The sequence below is a fragment of the Macaca mulatta genome, chromosome 7, assembly GCF_049350105.2.
Source record: "Macaca mulatta isolate MMU2019108-1 chromosome 7, T2T-MMU8v2.0, whole genome shotgun sequence".
Taxonomy (NCBI): Eukaryota; Metazoa; Chordata; class Mammalia; order Primates; family Cercopithecidae; genus Macaca; species Macaca mulatta.
This window is the reverse complement of record NC_133412.1, coordinates 40155095-40175381: the sequence shown is the minus strand read 5'-3', so window position 1 is coordinate 40175381 and position 20287 is coordinate 40155095. Positions and strand designations below refer to the sequence as shown.

Sequence of the window (20287 nt, the reverse complement as noted above, 5' to 3'; positions counted from 1 at the left end):
ATTAAAGCCAAACAGCATTGGCATTTCTGTGGCTGAGCACTGAGACAGTTATAGACCAAGCACAGACTGCCCAGTGGTGAAAAAGAAACCAGGGCAACACAACATCAAGCTGGAGCTTGTTCTGTCCCCTGGACACCCGAGGCACGGGCTCCACCTTGGGGAGAACATTGGACACTATTGTGTAGGTGTTATCAGACTGTTAGGGCTCTGCTCTAAATTCACCACCATCTCCTTTGCTGCTAAAACAACTCAGGAAGTTGAAGAGAAGCTTTGGAGAAGTGGGACAAGTATAAAGACTGTGGTCCCAGGCTGCATGGGTTGGAGCACCACAGTTTTGTGGGGGGCGGGGGGTGGGGTGGTCAGATTAGACCTGTGTGGTAATATTCCATGACTCAAGGTCAATTTGGTTAAGCTGCCCTCGGGTCACACAGTGTTGAAGATGTGGCTGGTACCTTTCAGGCATTGAGAGATGATGGCCAGGACCAGTAATATTCCCTTTGTATGTGTGGTAAAATATATGTAACACAAAACTTACCCTTTTATCCAATTTTAAGTGTACAATTCAGTGGCATTACAGACATTCACACTTTGTGCCAACAGTAATACATTTTTAAGAGTGCCTACTGTGTACCAAGTATTTTGTTAGGCACTTCTACATACAATGACTTCTCACCAAAAAAAAAAAAAAAATCTAGTATTGGAATTATCTTTATCCTTATTTTTACAGTGAGAAAACCCAGGCTCAGGAAGGTAGATTATTGGACCAAGGTGATGTGGCAGCATGAAGAATCTAAACCAGAATCAAACCTAAATCTGACTCCAAAATAAGGCACTGTAACTAGCTGAAGCCACCCCTTAGGGTATCCGTGAGGAATGGTTTGTGCCAGAGGTTCAAAGTCAGCTTGCTAACGCTCCTGTGTGAAACATCAGACAGGAGGGATACAATTCTTCTCCAGTTCTCCATTCTTAATGCCATATCTTGAACCATGAAAGGTGCTAATCCTTTTTCTTTTGCACTTCTAGTGGATCTGAATGATGGCGGCATTTCAGAAGTTCTGAGACAGAACTTGTGCACTGTTTCTTAATGCTGACCAAGTCTTGCTCTAAGAGTATTTAGGACAGAAATGAATTTAGTTCTACTGGACTCATTTTGGATTGGTGGAGTATAGAATTTGGTGACTGAAATACAGAAATGATCCGCTGTAAGGCACTCTCGCATAAAAGGAACTCTTGTGTAGTCCACAAATAAATTACAGTAGGCTCTAATTTATACATATTAAATATAGTAAATAATATATATTTAAAATGTATATTTTAATAACCTTGAGATTAAGAGCTTTTCTGGAAATTCATTCTGCCAAAGAATGTCAGGCACAGAACAGATTAAAGCACTAGGGAAATCACAGAATTTTTGACTCCAAACTCCTCATCTCATTTTGCAGATGAGGAAACGGAGGCTCGTGTGAGCTCTTCACGGCGGCTCCTGAAGTCTCCCATGCTCTTGTCGCAGGTGGCCTCAACTACACTATGGGTTCCAAGCCCGAGTCCACTTTACAGTGTAGAATACTCTGTCAGATTTTCGGTTTCCCAAATTTTAAGATTTTTAAAAATGCAATTTCCTTAAAATTAAGCGCTAAGTCTTTAGCAGGGGTAGATCTGATAAGATAATCTCATCGCAAGGGATTTTTAAGAGCCTCTCCCACATCTTCCGCTGCCTGGGAGGTTTTTTTTTTAAAAATACATGCTTGTAATATTCAACTTGGAAATATTTTTGACACCCACAGATTTTTCTGGTGATGGCAACTATTGTAATGCTCTTTGATGAGTTTTTATTTTTCTTTCCGTAACATCACTATGCTTTAAATCGGACACGGCAGAAGGCCTTATCTCTGGGAGACATTTGCTCTGATTAGAAAGTATTAGAGATTCTCCCTAGAAAGGCTGACTGAGATGGCACAGGGATGGAGGGCTAATGTTAGATGCTACAGTTTGGGCAGAGTATCCTGATGAGACCTGCCTTCTGACTGCTGGTCCCTATTTTCCTGTATGCCAGGTTTATGACTAGGATGCACTGCCCACCCTATCTCTACTGTTGAAATCAGACACCAATACTTAATGTGTCCTCATACCATACAACTTCTAGCCTTAGAGAAAATGGGATCTCCCCAAGCCAAGGAGACGTGGTCAAAAACCCAGGTGCCCCATCAGTTCCAGCTCCCACCAGCATGCAGAATGGAATAAGGGAGAAGGTAGGAAGGACACACACTTAACCACATCACAAGGAGAGAAACAGAATTCGCTTGGTCTTCAAAGGACTTTCCTAGATAAAAGAATCACAATAAAATGCAGAATTTGTTAATGGAACAGTCCCCACTGCAGCTGAGAGACTGGGAGACTAAGAGGAGCAACGCGGTGCACAGTGACTCTGGGGAAGAATGTGGAGGCTGGGCCCCTCTCACGGAGCTCTCATTCCCACCTCTTCACCAGAGAGGCTCAGTTCATTGGTGTCTTAAGGTCCTCTTTAGCTGACACGTTACTGACCTGACCAGGGTCCGTCAGGTCTGCCCCTCTGGTTTACAGAGGGGACAATGGAATCCTCACTTCTGGCTTTTTCATTCTTTCAGCAATTGGATCATGTAAAGACCCACTAAAATCTTTTAAACATTATGACTAATCCTGTGCATGTGGCTATTTATATTTCTTTAGAACTACTGGCATCAAGCTAAAGCAAGGAACTTAAGAAAATAGTTTCATTAAACAAGATAATAGTTTCATTAAACCAGGATAGTCTTTAGCCACAAAAAAGAATGAGATCCTGCCATTTGCAACCACATGGCTAGAACTGGAGATCCTCATGTTAAGTGAAATAAGCCAGGCACAGAAAGACACACATTGCGTGTTCCCACTTATTTGTGGGATCTAAAAATCAAAACAATTGAACTCATGGACATAGAGAGGAGGATGGTTCTCAGAGGCTGGGAAGGGTAGTGAGGGGATGGGAGGTAGGGATGGTTCATCAGCACAAAAAAATAGAGTAAGACCTACTATGTGATAGCACAACAGGGTGACTATAGTCAATAACTTAATTGTACATTTTAAAGTAATCAGAATAGTGTAATTGGATTGTTTATAACACAAAGGATAAATGCTTGAGGGGATGGATACCCCATTCTCCATGATGTCCTTATTTCACACTGCATGCCTGATATAGCTTGGCTGTGTCCCCACCCAAATCTCATCTTGAATTGTAGCTCCCAGAATCCCCACGTGTCATGGGAGGGACCTGGTGGGAGGTAACTGAATCATGGGGGCGGGTCTTTCCTGTGCTGTTCTCGTGATAGTGAATAAGTCTTATGCCACCATATGAGACGTATCTTGCTTCCCCTTCACTTTCCACCATGATTGTGAGGCCTCCCCAGCCATGTGGAACTGTGAGTCCAGTAAACCTTTTCTTTATCACCCAGTCCTGGGTATGTCTATTTTAGTGGTGTGAGAACAAGCCAATGCCTGTATCAACACATCTCATGTATCCCATAAATATATATACCTATTACGTACCCTCAAAAACCAAAAAAATGGATAGCCCTCGCTGCAGAATCACCTGAGAATCTGGTGTAAAGACGCAGACGCTGTTTTGGTAGGTCTGAGGTGGGAGCCAGGACTCTGTATTTCTTACAGAGGTGGTTACACACTACTCTGTAGGAAATGCTGGCCTGGACTCAGGAAAACAAACACCAGTTAACGTAATCCTACCAGCCTGTGATCCCCTCCAGGGCAAGATTGTGTTTTATTCAACCTATGTTTCTCTAGCACAAAATCAGGCGGAGGAGCCCATGTGATGATCGACATTTGCTGAATGAATATATCCATTCAAAATGAGTTTCCCAAGTTCCAGAGTTCAGCCAGAGCACAATGCACAAGGTTGGAGAAGGAGAAATACACAGAGTAAGCATCCATATCATTAGCATCCACTCCTGAGCCATGGTGGACAGATGCACACACAGCTATAAGCAGCTTCCTGCCCCGTTTAAGGCCGTGGGTTGTTAATTGTACACTCTACTTGCATCCCTCAACTAGAATTCACAGTTTGTGACATTTAGTCATACATGGACATACAAATGTAAACACAGTGGCATTTTACCAAGAGGCACTCTTAACAAGACAGCACTGGGAAAAAGAGTGAACAGATGTACAAACTAAGCATCTACTCTGCCTAATGAAGGTGTTTGCTGCTGCCTCTGCATGCTGAATCTATCTTCTCCCTTGACACACTGTTCTTTTCCCCCTTCCCCTCCACTTGAAAAGGCTATTTGGCCAGGTGCCCACCAGCTCTTAGCAATCGTCTTTCCTGGGCTATCTGGCCAACTCTTGCAGAGGATAGATTTATCCCCACCTAGGCCTTTTGGTAGCTTCTAGAAAAGTCTGAGCACCCTGTAGTTGACCTCTTCCCTGCTCACCCTTTGAAAAGTCATGGCCTGCTGAGATCCCTCTTGGGAAAGGCTACATATTGGGTTGGCTCCCTTCCCATTTCCCACTTGGGAGAGTATTTGAGACCCCTATATGTTTGCTCTGATGGGTTTAAAGTTTCAGGAGCTGTATGTCCCCTGGAAGAGGAAATGGTGGTGGTAGGGGAAGTGGTATGGCAAGCGGAGGAGGGAAAAGGGACAGCCTTTCCTCATTTTTCCTTTTGGCGTTTGGCCTTTCATGGATTCTGAGAACATGGTCTTCAGACTAATTCATTCATCTTCTAAGCCTACTTCCCCATCTAACCTACCTGATGGGGTCATTACAAGTACATGATTAATATATGTAAAGCATGGCTGACTCATAGGAGATGCTCAAAAACCATTAGCAATTAATTTCATTATCAAAAATTGTTTTTTTCAGATTTGGGGCTAAATGAATCTGTTCCTCTGTCTAAACCCTGTTATGTACTCATAATTCTAACAAAAATTCTTCTTGCTGTTTCTGATTACAGCCTAAATTAATTGTAAGTAAAACCCACAAATCAGTAAGCGTCAAGTAACAAACAGCACAGATGGGCGCCAGCTTCTCTCTCAGCACCCCACCAGGAGTGGGACAATCTGGGTGGCAGTCACTGCTTTGTACTCTGACCATGTGACTGTGGGGTCTTCGCTGCCCTTCTCCAGGTATCAGTTACTCAGTTTTCTGTTTGTCACTTGAGGAGCAACTCAACCTTCCTGGTCCTTTTGCCTAGACATGGACAGTTCCAAATTAAACTTCTCTTAGAAGGCGGTGACTAAAATAAGCAGGAACTCCTTTTTCTCTTCTGATCTCTCTTGGCCTCCTCCTCAACATCCCCCACTGCCCCTGCTCCTCAACATCCTTACCCACTTCCCCTGCTCACTGTCCCTGTCAGGTCCCGGGCAAGTGTTGGGCAGGGGAAGAGAATGTCCACCCATGGTCTTTTCCTTGGCCTATTTCTTTACGCCCTGTAACCCCCCAGAGGAGTTCCTTTCCCCAATGAACTTGAAGGTGAAGGAGCATAAGGCACCCACAGCAGATGGCCAAAGGCCTTGCCTTCCTCCCTGAAAACTTCCTTTGAGGGAATGCCTTGTTGAGAGCTAAAAACACAACGGTTGCCCTTCTCACAACTGGCTCCACAAACTGAAGAATCACCCCGGTGTCATCTTTCCAGCGGGGTCTCAGCCTTTGCTCTGCGTTACTCAAGAGTCTTGCAGAACGCCTGCTACTAAAAATAAGGTCATAGTGCATCAGAAACTTTTTAAAAATCCTCTTGGCTATATATTTTTCAAAGTGTGAACATTTTGCATTTAATTTAAATGTCCTTGAGGGAAAAAAGGAGGCCAAGGCCTAGAACTCCCACAACAGGAGTGAGGCATTTTCCTGCCAGTTGGAAGCCGGAGTGGAGCAGGCAGCCACATTTCTCTTTTTTTGGTTGCAAGTTTGGCTGCTACTAGTTTGCTTCTGGTATTGAACTGAGAGGTGCCTTGAGGGAGGCCTTAGCCTGTATGCAAAGCCCCAAACTATGCAAGGGTTAGATCAGCTTCTCTTCTGGAGGACCCATGGATGGGGTGGCTTCAGGACTGCCACCTTTACTAGTTCTAACAAAAGGTAAACCTCCCAGAACAACTGGAACTGCCAAGAGCCAGGCATGGACAGCTGGCCTTGTCTCAGGGAAAGCTCCAGAGAGACCTTAAACAGGCAAGATGGGTGACTGAGAAAGAAACTGCCGAATGGCTGTGCCTGTGCCTGGGGAGGGACCACACCCTCTGCACCCAAGGAATACGCACGAGTTCATGCACTGTCCATTGGAAAAGGTCCGCACTTGCCTGATTAGTATCTTGGGATTCGTTTTCCCACAGTATCCATTGCTTTATTTTTGTTTTCAAAATGAGAAGCAATGCCACTGGAATCATCTTTTCATCACTGTTTCTGTTTACGGGCCCTTGAATGTCAATATAGAAAGCATAGACAAAGATAACAGGGTTCTTCTCCCAAGACTTATCAGATAAACTCCCTACATCTTAAGCCCCCTTTATGTGTCTGTGAAGGGTCTGACAAGGGCCTACTGGTCTACCCTGGAGGGGAGTCTCCCATACTTTTCTTATTTATTTTTTTGAGACAGAGTCTCACTCTGTCACCCAGGCTGGAGTGCAGTGGCATGATCTCAGCTCACTGTAACCTCCTCCTCCCAGGTTCAAGCATACTCAGTCCCAAGTAGCTGGGACTACAGGTGTGTGCCACCATGCCCGGTTTATTTATGTTTTTTTGTATTTTTAGTAGAGACAGGGTTTCACCATGTTAGTCAGGCAGGTCTCGAACTCCTGACCTCAAATGATCCGCCCGACTCGACCTCCCAAAGTGCTGGGATTACAGGTGTGAGCCACCATGCCCGGCTCCATACTTGCTTTTCACACCTTGTATGCTCCTGGTCTGGAATCAATGAGTGCCACTCAAAGCCCATGTGCAGCCATATAGAAAATGCTGTATTTGTCCTTCTCCCTGAACAGTTGGTTCCTTTTTCCCTTCACTATATTTATCACTACAGAGAACATGCTGGTCAGTGACAAAGTCACCCAAAGAAACAAGAAAATCACATCAATTCAAACAAATGGGCTTCATCTGCAGGTCCTTTTGAAACCATGCTTTTCTTTGTTCGTAATAACTTGCTGTCTCTTTTCCATGGCCATTTGCCATTTCAGTCAAACAATGTAACTGGACTCAAAACCAAAACCAGTGTTCTCCAGCTGTGTGAAGGAGGGACTGACTGGGGCAGCATCTTGAAACCCGCCTGACAGAGCACCTGCTGACACACACAGATCGCTTCTCAATGGAGAAGGATTCCGGAGACAGGTTCCATTGTGTAGCTCCAGAAGCCAGGACTCCAACATCACAGGACCCTCTCCTGTGTCATCACCTCTCTGATGCTGCTGTTGGCAACTCTGTCACTATGCATTCACTTGTAAGCAATGTGGCAACGACTTCTAGACACAGTAAGGGGAAGCTTTCATGACTGACCTGTTTAAACCACTTGCTCACACCTTTTCTCCTCCACAACACTGAGCTATGAGCACAGTAGTTCTCTTCCCAGAAAGCAGTGCTCACAAAGTATTTTGTTGAGAGAACTCAGAATGAACTCACACATACCTCACAGGCTTTTCTATAAGGAAGAGGTCAAAACCAACCAAAGAAGGCTGTTATGTACCAGAAAATATGTTTTCTATATCATAATCCCAAACTTCCTGCCACAGTCAATTAGGCTATGAAATTACTTTCTGCCTGTTGGCTTATTCTAAATATTACCAAACTCCACTGACAAGTTAACCTATAACAGGAAATTCAAGAGTTCAGTCAACATTATATTACCTTCATGAGATACATTTAGTCCTATATCCAAGGTTTGTATAAAGCTCACTGACTCAGTATCCATGCAGCTGGTATAGTGGATTTGCTTTATACATCGTTACTGTGAGTGGAAAGGGAAGTTATAGAAAACTGATTTGTGCTCCTTGAATTTTTGCTGAAACCCTGACATGAACTTCTAAATTGAAGATCAGGATAAAAATGAACCAAAATGAAATATAAATCTAGATGTGTTTGAGGCTATAATCCTGACCTTTATTTTATGTCTCATAGGCATGGGTTGGAACCGTTTTTTCCACTGAGCATACTGAATTCCTTAAGGATTCATCACTGCACAAAACTAAGCCGCACAAAATACCCCAGGCTCTTATGAAACATCAATACTTATTATTTGTTTCTATAATAAGCAAATAATCTAGTAATACTGACACAGGTCTCAAATGCTACAAGAAGAAATAGAAGATAACATGAATTGTAATGAGTGCTCCGTCTTCTAAATCTACTTGTGATTTTAACGTGTTCTTTCCTGTTGCCTTATAAACTTTATTAGGAACCCCCGGAGACAGGGCAAGACACTGTAGGAATATGTTTGATATATAGTTGGATTAAATAACAACCTAATATATCAAACATATCACACAGAGGCCTGCAGAAAAGGCATCCAGGTTTGACTGAGCTCGAGACTAGGCACAGTATTGAAGGTTACGGCTGCAGGGGGTGGTCACTTTTGCAGCAACTCCGATACCTGTCTTTGGAGCACAGGTCTGCCTGCAGGTGTGGAAACGGCGCCATTAACAATACTGTCAGCACATGCACCAGCGCTCACTGACATTCTCAACTCCCCAGGTGAACAGCGGATTCAACAGTGCATGTCTGGGAGATTCCAGGCAAAAAGTGATGCTTAAGTTTTAAGAGCCTGAGGTGGAAATATACCAGAATCATCATCATAAACCATGAGCCTCTCCTTTAAAAACAGGCAACCTGAGAATGTGCTGAGCAGAGCATTTTTTGACAAAATTACTGTCCCTCCCCAAACTCTTCCTGAAAGCAGTGTGAATACATCCATATACAGAGGGCATGTGTGTGTGCGAGGGTAGGGTTATAGGGATGTAATAAGCAATTGTTTACTTACAGTACCCTGAGGATTTTTTTTAACATTTTGGGAGAGAATGGAGAGAAGTGATTAACCTCGAAAGACTGGCTGATTTTGGTGCAGATTGTTGTTACTGTTTTTCAATTGAGGAAATAAACTCCTATATAAAGGCAAGGAGGATATTTTATTTCATGCAAAAGTTATTGCAATGTGGATTGCCCTATTAGGCACAAAAACTATGGTTTGGGTTGAAGGTTTTCCAAAACAGTTTCATAGATAATGTCTGCCTCTGGTCATTAGGCAGAGAAAGACTTCAGACCATTGTAAAGCATTCTAGAAGTACCCACCACCCTTCCTAATATGAAGAGAGTGACCTAAGGTAGGAACCTTCAAACAAAGGATTCACATCATCAGTTGTGGTAACCTTGACCTTGGCCAAAGGATTCCTTGGCCTTCCTATAAAAATCCTCAATGCAAACACAAAGGCTATATGATCCTGGAGTACTGTAGGGAGTCCTCACTGGCCCGCTTCAGCAGTCACCATTAATTTTTAAGGTGCGGTTATTTTTAAACCTTTGTTTTATAAAATGTTAAAACACAGACCCTTCCATCATCCCAATTCCATCTTCATTCTTGTACATTCCCTACTTATTTTTTTTTTTCATCTGTGGGCTTTTAGAGTTGTAATCATAATGAGTATATAATTCTGCATCCTTTCTGTTATACCATGAGCATTTTCTTCATGCTACACAGTCCTAGCAACCATTATTTTTCATAGCTGCATAATATTCCTTCGAGGAGACACTTGGTCCACATCCAACTGCTCATTACTACATACAAGGTTGCAAGGAACAACCCTCTCACAGGCACACAACTTTCTTCCCCTCTTGATTTCCTCCTCAGGAGAGATTCCCAGAGGTGGGATTAGTAGCTCAAAGGGCACACATAAAGTACAAATGGCCCTTGTGGGACTAGACCAGCCTTCTCTGACAATGGGGTAGGGAAACGGACTGGTATGGACTGAAACTGCCACCCAGGGCCATACATAGCCCTCCCAACTGAGTGACGGTGCTCTGACCATGGCAAGGTAATTCGCCTCTTGTGCTTCTGATTCTAATGGACTTTTTGAAAGGATCAGATGAGTGACTCTCATAAAGTACCTAGAAGACTGCCTGGCACATGCTTGGCAATTGAACAATGTGAGCTTTCTGTTTTCAGGCATTTCCTAGGGAAAAAGTCCCAGACACATATTTTCAGTGATGATGGTGATAATAATGGTGATATAGTTACTATTTACTGAGTCTCACTGTATGTCAGGCAGTGTTCTTATACTATCTTATTATTATAACCATAATCCTATGGGGTAGGAACTTTAATAATTTTGTTTTCCCATCTGGAATCGTGAGGTGAAAGACCAGACAGGGGGAAACCAGGATTCAGGGACAGACAAGAGCTCAGAAGGACCCTGCGGAAGGACAAAGAGAAAGACATTGAGACAGGAGCTCTTAGAATATGGGGAAGTGTTAATGTTAAATTAGCACCAGGCTAATTCTCCAGGAGAACGAATGTGTCAACTGACATGGCTTCGGCATTAGTGGACAGAGCCCTCCCCAAGAAAGGCCACTCGTGATAAATCAGACAAGGAAATGGAAAAACATTATGCACCAAACCTCTAAATCTTAATTAATGGTTGACTCTTAAGTTTAAAGTACACTTTTCATTCACGATTAACTTGACTGACAAAACACAAACAAAGGCATAACCAGAAAATGGAGTTGTCCCAACACCCACACTTGGCTCTTAAGTTTGCAAGAAAAACTCGGCAATATCAGGCAACCCAAGACTCTCAGGTAGAGGCCAGCAGAGAGAACCCTAGTAAACCCCAAAATCAGAAGCCCAAATCCTTAAGTTACATCTTGATGAGAAAACGTTTACGTGCCTTTACCAAGTCCAGAGTGACTATTAGGAGGTTGGTTGTGAACACTCAAAAGTTTTAAGAATGTTCCCAAGCTGAACAGACTCAGTCTGTGTTTATTTCATACACTACACTGGCCCAGGCACTGCTTTTGAGTGGTCTGATCTGTTTCAGGGCCCAGACTCCATCCCTTGGTCTTACAAAAATAGGTAAATTTTTAGGTATACTTAAATTGGTGGAATCCAGCCCTTTTTCGAGGGGAAAAGCCAAATATTATTTCCTAATATATCTGGGTCCTTGGAAATAGGTGAGTTACAATGCACCACACCAAGGACTTACTTGAATAGGAAGAAAAAGGGGCCTCCTCTGGTTCTACCATTTTCCTGCTGAAGACAGCCATGGAAGGTGGGGTAGGAGGTATCAGCTTAACAGGGTGGGGGCTTTGCCCCTGCAGACAGCAGTAGCTCGTCATCCTTTTATTTAGAAAGCGTCCTTCCTCCTGCCTAATCTAAAAGTATCTCTTTCCTTTAAATGGCTATTTCTCTTCACATATCCTATAATCTTAAGTTTTAAACATTTATCTACATGACAAACAAAGGTGGAAAAAACATACCAGCTACCCATCACCTCCAGCATACACTGAAAAGGCCTGGAATGGGTGCACTTTTGAAGTTCTCATTGCCCTCTGATTCCCAGCAGTGCTATTTCTTTGTAAAAAGCAAAAGAGAAACCAGAAAATTGGAGGCTAACAATCTCCTCTCCAGTCACAGCAACTTCCGACAGAAAGCATCCAATACCTGCTTTAGATAATGGAACTAAATCAAGACTGCAAATGCCCCAATTCTTCCTTTGGACACACAGAGGTATTTTTCTGGGTGGTTAACTTAGACTCATGAGCCATTTTTCCCCCATACTCTAAAGCAGTGCCGGGCAGGTAGATCCGGTTTTCCGCTTGCTAATCTGACCATGAGGAAGGAGTCAAGCTCCCTGCAGCACTCCTCGCTCCACTTCACAGCCACCCACTGGAAGAACCCACTGACACCGGACAGCCAACCATAAATGAACACTTACTTTTGGTTTTGCTCTTGGCTTCAGTTGCTCTAACTTCTTAGCAGCAGCTTCGATGGATGCTGCAGCGCCCAGTAACTCTGTTTCTGCAATGACAGTTGGGTCTTCTGGATCCACCCACTCTGTTCCTAGAATCAGTCCAAAAGAAAGTGATTCTTGGTAGCTGCAGACCTCAGGGCACTGGCTTAATTACAAACAATATCTGGATTTGCATGCATGAAGGCTCCAGGAGCCTGACCTGCATTGTCCTAAGGAACCTTCCTTCGGTCTCTCATAAAGGCCATCTGGATGGGGGTGGGGGTGCTAATCCTGGTTTTCTAAATCAGTTGTGTGTATGGCCCTACCACAGGGCAGTCACCAGGCAGCTTCAAAAATGATCTCATGGACCAAGGCTTGAGCCTTGCTTTGACTTTGAACTCAAAGCTCACGAATATAAGCAAGCATCCTCAGGAGACACTAGACTATGCTGTAGTTCACACAGGAATTTGCCATTCTCTTCTCCCTGGAACCCAGGAGGAATGACCCCTCACCTTAATTCAAAGTAAAGGAAATTGGTGAGAAGACCTTTCCCAGGTGAGTTGGCTGCTTCTATGTAAGCATAAAGGGTGTCCAAACAGTGCTGTCAGATAGTATCATTTTCAAAATATGAAGTATTATTTCAAGGAGAATAAATATCCTGATGAATGAAAATGCAGACAAAAAAGAAATGGGGAGGCTCCTAAGGGAAGTGAGTAGTTCTAGGTGGAGGATACCATTTAAGTAGAAGCACTTAATACAAAGACTAGAGTGTTGCTTCAGAGAAGATGTTACTTTTTCAAGCTAATTCTAAACCCATTTGCTTGCAGAAAGTCCTCACTCTATTCCCGGCTGCATTTGCCAGCTAAAGGCCCGTGCAGGCTGTGCTTTTCCTCTGTGCAGTCTGCTGTATTAGCACTGCCTGGAAGGGCTGCCCTCCGCCAAGACACAAGAATCCAGCCTACCTTTCATGGCTTCCGCCGCCTGGATGAGCTCTGTCACAGCACCGGCCACTCGCTTGGAGAAAGCAGCCAGCTGCTGCTTGAGTTCTGGGGTTGGTTTCTGAAGAATCTGCAGGTGAAGAACAAGTCAGAGGCATGAGGGGGTTAGTAACCACTGAGACGAGAAAGCAGCACATTCCTCCTAGCGGATGTGGGGTCAGGCAGCCTGGTTTTAAGTTGCATTTCTGTCCCGAGTGACTTCAGAATCTTGTGGAAAACGCTTAAGACTCACTGGGTTTCAGTCTCCCCGTGTGAGAAATAAAACGTTGGGAACCAGTGGCGCCTCTAAGGTCCCCTCTGACATAGCTCCTAAAGATCATAAAGGAGACAAAGTCCTCACTTGTCTTTTATTTGGACCTTCATTTGTCCTTTATTTGTACATAAAACACACACATGCACCTGAAAATTACCCAAACTTTAAGAACATTCTGGCTGGGTACAGTGGCTCACACCTGTAATCCCAGCACTTTGGGAGGCCGAGGCGGGAGGATTGCTTGAACCCAGGAGTTCAAGACCAGCCTAGTCAACATAGCAAGACCTCATCTCTGAAACAAAAATTAAAAATTGGCTGGGCATGGTGGCACACACCCGTAGTCCCAACTACTCAGGAGGCTGAGGTGGGAGGATCTCTTGAGCCCAGGACATCAAGGCTGCAGTTAGCAGTGGCTGCATCACTGCACTCCAGCCTGGGCCACAGAGAGAGATTCGGTCTCTTAAAAAATAAATAAATAAATAAATTTAAAAAAACATACTGAGTAAAGGCAAAAAGCCCCAGGCTAGGGGCCAATCGGTACTTGTGACAAAATAAAGGACCAGAGGAAAGGTGCCACTCAAGTCCTAGAGACAAAATCCTTAAGTGAGCAACAACGCACTGATCAGGAGGATGATTCTTGAGGAAACAATCCATTTCCAGAGTTCTGACTGCAAGCTCTCCTGGGAGAGGCCCTGAGGATTTGCCCTCTTTTGAATTAGTTCAAAGGTTTTTAAAACTTGTCTTTTGCTTTCTGTTTTTTATGGATTTAAAAAGAGGTCCTGGGAATCCTAAACACCTTTAAGACATCCCCAGCTGATTTCTTCTCAAACTCATCCATGAATGGAACTATGACACAGGATGACAGCTCTTCCCCATCTCCCACCAGGGATCTAAACTCTGGTGCACACCATCCTATCCCTTCCTCATGTTGAAATTCTTCTTCCACTGCTCTTTTCTGTTATCTCTTTCTCATGTTTCCCAAAGGTGATCTTCAGATTTAGAAAGGTTCAGACGGTCGGGAGAGAAGTATAACTGCTGTCTATCTCTGCACAATTTTGGAGCCTCTGAGTAGGGGACAAAATATCAGCTTTGGAAATGAACAAACTTGTGTTCAAACCTGGCTTCATACATTACTGGTTTTAAACCTGTTTTCTCATCTGTAAAGCTGGGATAATGCCTGTCTCAGGGCTGGCATAAAAACCAAACGGAGGCCGGGCATGGTGGCTCATGCCTGTAATCCCAGTACTTTGGGAAGCTGAGGTGGGTGGATCATCTGAGGTCAGGAGTTCGAGACCAGCCTGGCCAACATGGTGAAACTCTGTCTCTACTAAAAATATAAAAATTAGCTGGGTGTGGTGGCGGATGCCTGTAATCCCAGCTCTTCGGGAGGTTGAGGCAGGAGAACGGCTTGAACCCAGGAGACAGAGGTTGCAGTGAGCCGAGATTGCACCATTGCACTCCAGCCTGGACGGCAGAGTGAGACTCCATCTCAAAAAAAAAAAAAAAAAAAAGGATCAAATGGAATAACACATCATGGGGAATATTTCTCACAATGCTTGGAACAAAGCAGACATGCATTAAATGTTAATTCCCTTCTTGATGCCCCACACTCCTTTCCCCTGCCCAGGGAGTAGCACAGTCTTTCTCAGGAATCTGGAAAGATGGTTTTTAGACCCAGGACTAACCCCTTTGCACCATGACTATAGAGAAAGCTTAGGAAAAAACAGATCAGAGGAGTCAATGGGTTACACCATGACCAGTCCCAGACACAGCAGTGTATAGATGACATTATGCATATGCACAAATGGATTAGTCAATAATCTCTGAGCATTACTTCACATGCATCTATTATAATCTTCCCTCCTCTTATAATCTTTTACACTTCTTTCATATTTGCTACTGTTCCATGATGATTCCAGCTGCTCTGTGATTCTCATTCCCTCACACTAGGGCCTATATATATATATACACACACACACACACACATATATATATATATATATATATCTCATTCTGCAGATATTAAGAACTCAACACAGACCTTTGAATGAACAAATGAATTAATGAATGAAAAGCAGACCAATACATTATTGGGACAAGTCCTACTATGACGGCTTCCTAGACCAGTTCCAAAAGAACACCAGAGCCACGGAGAAATAGAAGGAAGGGGGATAAATGCCTTTTCCTTTCCAAGACAGTCAGTGGGCAGGCAATTTAGTTAGGCATTGGTTCAGCAGTCAATGTCAATGTACAGGTACTTATCCTCTCTCTAAGCCTCAGTTTATTAAGTGACCACAACAGACTTCCCTTGTAGAGCTGTGGTGAGATTATATAAATTAATATATACATAAAGGGCTACTGACAGAATTGTTCCGGTGTGTGGCCTGGGCATAAGAATTTTTCTAAGTTCCCTGGGTGACTCTCATATGTGGCCATAGTTGTGAACCACTGCTCTAGACTTAGATGGTGGCATTTGTCACCAGTTAATTGCAAAAGGCTTGTACCATATTTATCTGAAACAATATATGCTGTAAGACTACTAGGTTACTCATAGTTATTGCTCAGGATCTCAGTAGCTAAGCAGTCCACAGGCATTGTTAAATGGTTTCCCTAAAGTGGCCAACACAGCATGAATAAGCAAAGGGTTAAAGGTATGGTAGGGACACTCATAATTAATGGTAAAAGATTGAATGATTTTCCCCTAAGCTAAAGACAAGGGAAGGATGTTTGTTCACATACTTCTACCAACATTCTCACAAAGTGGAATGATGAAAGACTTGTTTCTAAAAGGAGCACCCTTGGTGAGCAGTGTACACCATGACGGCCCGCAGACAGGGAACAGCCCCGATAAAGAACCTGAGCTTTAGATAACGAGGAGAAGAGGAGTTCTATTTTTATTATGCCATTAAGTCAACATGATTTCTGATAGCAGACAATAGACAGATCCAAATTAAAGCTCTGCCAGTGGAAGTGAGGGTAATTTTATCCCTGCCACAGATCTCAAACTGTGGTTTTGCAGAAATATTGAACTGTGATAGTTGCAGAGGAAAAGTAGCTGCTTTTTGTCCTGCAATACAAATCCTCTACGATAAACCAGCACACAGCAAATGCAGGAGGCCACCATCATTCAAAAGGACATCTCTAAAGCGTCATAAAGCAGCTCTCAGGGCAGCGGGGAGATGGCTCTGTCCAAATTAGATCCTATGTTTGTTGAGAGTTAACTGAATTATCTAAAGGATTCCCCAGGCAGGGGTTCTCCATTTGCAGTCTCTAAATACCAAAAGGTTCTAACTCGGTTTTGTGGGTCTGTGACTCCTCTTAACAGTTTGAGGATCATTCTGTGTGTCTGTGCTGATGTTTCTTTGATGACGGTTGCAGAAGGCAGGAAAGGACCCAGGGCTTCTAGCTCAAAGGGACCCATGACCCACAAAAGATGAAGAACGCTGAAATCGGGACAGTCACTGGCATCTATAACAGGGGGAAAGAGAGAATGGGAGTGGGAATAGATACAAACTTTATTACTGATATGTTTCTTTAAAATATAAGCATCTGAAGCAAATAGGACAAACTGTTAACAAAATTAGTCAATCATAGATGGTGGGTACATGGATGCTGCTATTAGTTTCTGTATTTATTTAAGCATTTTCCAAAGAAAAACTAAAATATACAAACCAGCCATAAAAGGTTAAGAATCCTTGGCTCTAGATATTATAACCGAACAAGGCGAGGACACCATAAACTCATGCATATTTTCATGTGCCGAGATTTCAGAAAAGCAACTCACTGAAGAGGACCCCCGATTCTCCTCGTACCAACTGAAAATGATCTCAACTTATTTCTGCAGATTGCTGGACACTTTCTCTAAACCTTGACTTCTGGAATTTTCTCTTTCTCTTTTTATAAAAAATGAACAATTATCTGACCTTTCTTCAGCTCTCAGGAATCTCCGGTGATTCTCCTTAAATTGTTAAAAACGGGGGATCAATTTTTCAAGCATTTCAGGAAGACTACCCTAAGAGCTACAGGTACAGTCTGGTTTAAGTCGACTCTTTTTCAGAATGGAGAGGCCATGGTCATATGATCATACACAGTCTTTTTGCAGAGACCAAAGAACAGAGTGAAGGGCAGAGTGAGTGAGTGTGTGTGTGTGTGTGTGTGTGTGTGTGTGTGTGTGTGTGTGTGTGTGAGAGACAGAGAGAATCAAAATCTCTGGTTTTTAATTGCTTTTTAAATCTATCACCTGCAAATAACTAATCCCATTTTACTAGACATTCTTTTCTTCTACCCTAAAAAGAATTTCAACAAAATTCTGATGTCTTTTTCCAGACTGGCAATTTGGCTTTCATTTTCTGGTTGTCGTTAGAATCCCCTCTGAAAATGAACACTACTTCCCAGGTTTGGGCATTCTCCTTTTCCTCATTTCTTGTTGGGTGTTCACACAGCACTGGCCTGTCAGTCTTGTGGCTTGCAGGACTCTCAGTGTAAAACAATACTCCTCTTTCTTATCCTTACTTTAACCCAGATTTCTAGAAGTTAAAGCTAACGGTGTGAATGGGAACGTATTTTTGGCAGCAGCCCTAAGACAGTGACCAATGTTATCACAATTTAGGTGACCGAATACGGTTGTGGGGGTTTCTATAATTTTTCACCAGGAACATGTATTTTTTATATGTTTATGACAATTCCCTAGAAACAGAACCTTGTTTTCCGCCTATAGTTTTTATTAGAAAATACTCTTCAAAGACTGTCTTGCTTTTTAAGGAACAAAAATAAATACATGAACATGAACAAATGAGTAAATAAATACATACATAATGCTATTTCATTCACATCCTGGGATGTCAGAGCCATCAGCACTTGTCACCCTCAAGGGGGAGAATTCTTTTTTTTTTCTGATAGTTGTATCTTTGATTGTTTTACTCTTTAACATTCTATAAACAACAACCAAGACCACTGAGGGAGACTGACTAGATTATAAATGGATTGGGAGCTACTTGAAGGCAGGGGTCATTATGTGCTTAGCTTGTATTTCTTTTGTGTGGTCTATGGAAGGAAGTCAATAAAATAAACGACTTAATGAATCAACCATAAAGCCCAAATGATAAGTCTTTTTCCTGTATTCCCCTTCTTTCAGTGACTATTTCTGAAGTTCTCTTTTTTCCATTATTTCTCCAATTTTTTTCCTGGCTTCTACTGATTCATGCTTTCTCAAGATCTAGCCTTGACTCTATATGTCTGTACTGTATGCTCTTAATAAAACTCCATATTGGCCAGGCCCAGTGGCTCATGCCTATAATCCCAGCACTTTGGGAGGCCAAGGTGGGCAGATCACCTGAGGTTAGGAGTTCGAGACCAGCCTGGCCAACATGGTAAAACCCCATCTCTACAAAAAAGACAAAATTAGCTAGGCCTGGTGGCTCTTGCCTGTAATCCCAGCTACTCGGGAGGCTGAGGCAGGAGAATCATTTGAACCCAGCAGGCGGAGGTTACAGTGAGCTGAGATCACGCCATTGCATTCCAGCCTGGGCAAGAAGGGCAAAGCTCCGTCTCAAACAAAAACAAAAAACCCATATACATGAATAAAAGCCTTCAACTGCCAGCACTAGAACTATATCTCCTCCTCCATCTTTACATCTAGAGAATGTATCAAATGCACAGTGTGCCTAATAAAACTTAGGCACATTGTAAATTTTATAGATTTTATCTATACAATCTCCTTTTCTTCTGTCTTGCTCTGTCAGTAGCATTACCATGATCCTAATCTTGAAGCTGGAGAACTTTGGAGGTAACTTTTAATCTTCCTTTCTATTGCTTCTCACACTTAGTTGCTAACTTTTAACAATTTTATCTTTAAAATATATTTGGATCTTTTCAGTCTCAAGGGGGAAAATCCTTATCACAAAAGATGAGATAGATTCTGTTTCTTTTATAGGAATAGTTTTACTATCATTTAGCTTTTCTTTCTATTAGTGATTTCATTTTAGTACCAGCTACCAGAAACCTCTGAATGGCCTTAGAGAACTAGGACACTGATATTTCTACCCCAGTGACGAACTACAATGACAATAATTGTATACAATGAAGACAAGAAACTCAGCTGGCAGGCTTTTAACAGATATATCAACCACCCAAGTTTGTAACATGTAAGGTTTAAGAGTCCTGATTCTCGGTGGCTCAAGCCTGTAATCCCAGCACTTTGGGAGGCCGAGACGGGCGGATCACGAGGTCAGGAGATCAAGACCATCCTGGAGAACATGGTGAAACCCCGTCTCTACTAAAAAATACAAAAAACTAGCCGGGCGAGGTGGCGGGCGCCTGTAGTCCCAGCTACTCAGGAGGATGAGGCAGGAGAATGGCATGAACCCGGGAGGTGGAGCTTGCAGTGAGCTGAGATCTGGCCACGGCACTCCAGTCTGGGCTACAGAGCGAGACTCCATCTCAAAAAAAAAAAAAAAAAAAAAAGAGTCCTGATTCTACAGAAAATACAAGGAAGAATCCATAACAGAAAAGCAATCAACTACAATGTCAACGGTCATCAGAGAAGCACGTCTGGCCACAAAGTGCAATCTGTTCTTGCCTAGGCCCTGGGAAAGAAAGTAGTGGTCACTCTCCCTCCTTCCAATCTCCAGCCTCCATGAGATGAAACCTCCTGAATGACCTGTGATGCTGGGTCTCCCTGCAGCAAGTGACCTTCTTCCTGTTACAGAAAAAGCTGCCGTTTACCATCAGGGCTGATGCTGACATAGCGACTGAGTGGCCACTAAGCAGGAGTCTCTGAATGTGTGGCCTGGGACTGTTCCCAGACCTTCTGCAATGTTCCTAGAGATCCTGGACCTCTCGTCCTCCCCTCAGGTGGAGGCCAGCCACCTGCCCGCCCCTCAGACAGATGCACACCATATAGATAAGACAGCCTTGTCTTATTTTGCTCACCCAAACAAGGTGGGCATGGAGAGGGGAAGTGAGGAGAAAGGAAGCACTTGAGCAGATCCAACACCTCATTCCCGGATACTGGGATAGGGTTTAAGGTCAGCATGTGGTCAGGGAGGTGACCCTGTTAGAGCTCCGTTTTCCTTTCCCCTGAGAGAAACTTCTCC

The 20287-nt window shown here is 43.2% G+C and overlaps 1 protein-coding gene and 1 non-coding gene across 15 annotated transcripts in view; both read right to left on the bottom strand.

Annotated features, from left to right (window-relative positions):
• The window catches only part of TLN2 (talin 2), a 455280-nt gene that overhangs the window by 8536 nt on the left and 426457 nt on the right, over positions 1 to 20287 (bottom strand). For 13 of the 14 annotated variants that reach the window (XM_077939528.1, XM_015142407.3, XM_077939524.1 and 10 more), the window contains 2 exons: positions 12905 to 13010; positions 11928 to 12052 (listed from right to left, as the gene is read on the bottom strand). In XM_077939528.1, coding sequence (XP_077795654.1) covers positions 11928 to 12052; positions 12905 to 13010 — 231 coding nt within the window. Of the gene's footprint in view, positions 1 to 11927; positions 12053 to 12904; positions 13011 to 16061; positions 16662 to 20287 lie in introns of those variants that run through there. The other variant, XM_028851006.2, reaches the window with a different exon arrangement.
• On the bottom strand, positions 8415 to 8499 carry MIR190A (microRNA mir-190a). Its single transcript, NR_031990.1, has one exon. It is a non-coding gene; the product is annotated as a microRNA mir-190a (primary transcript).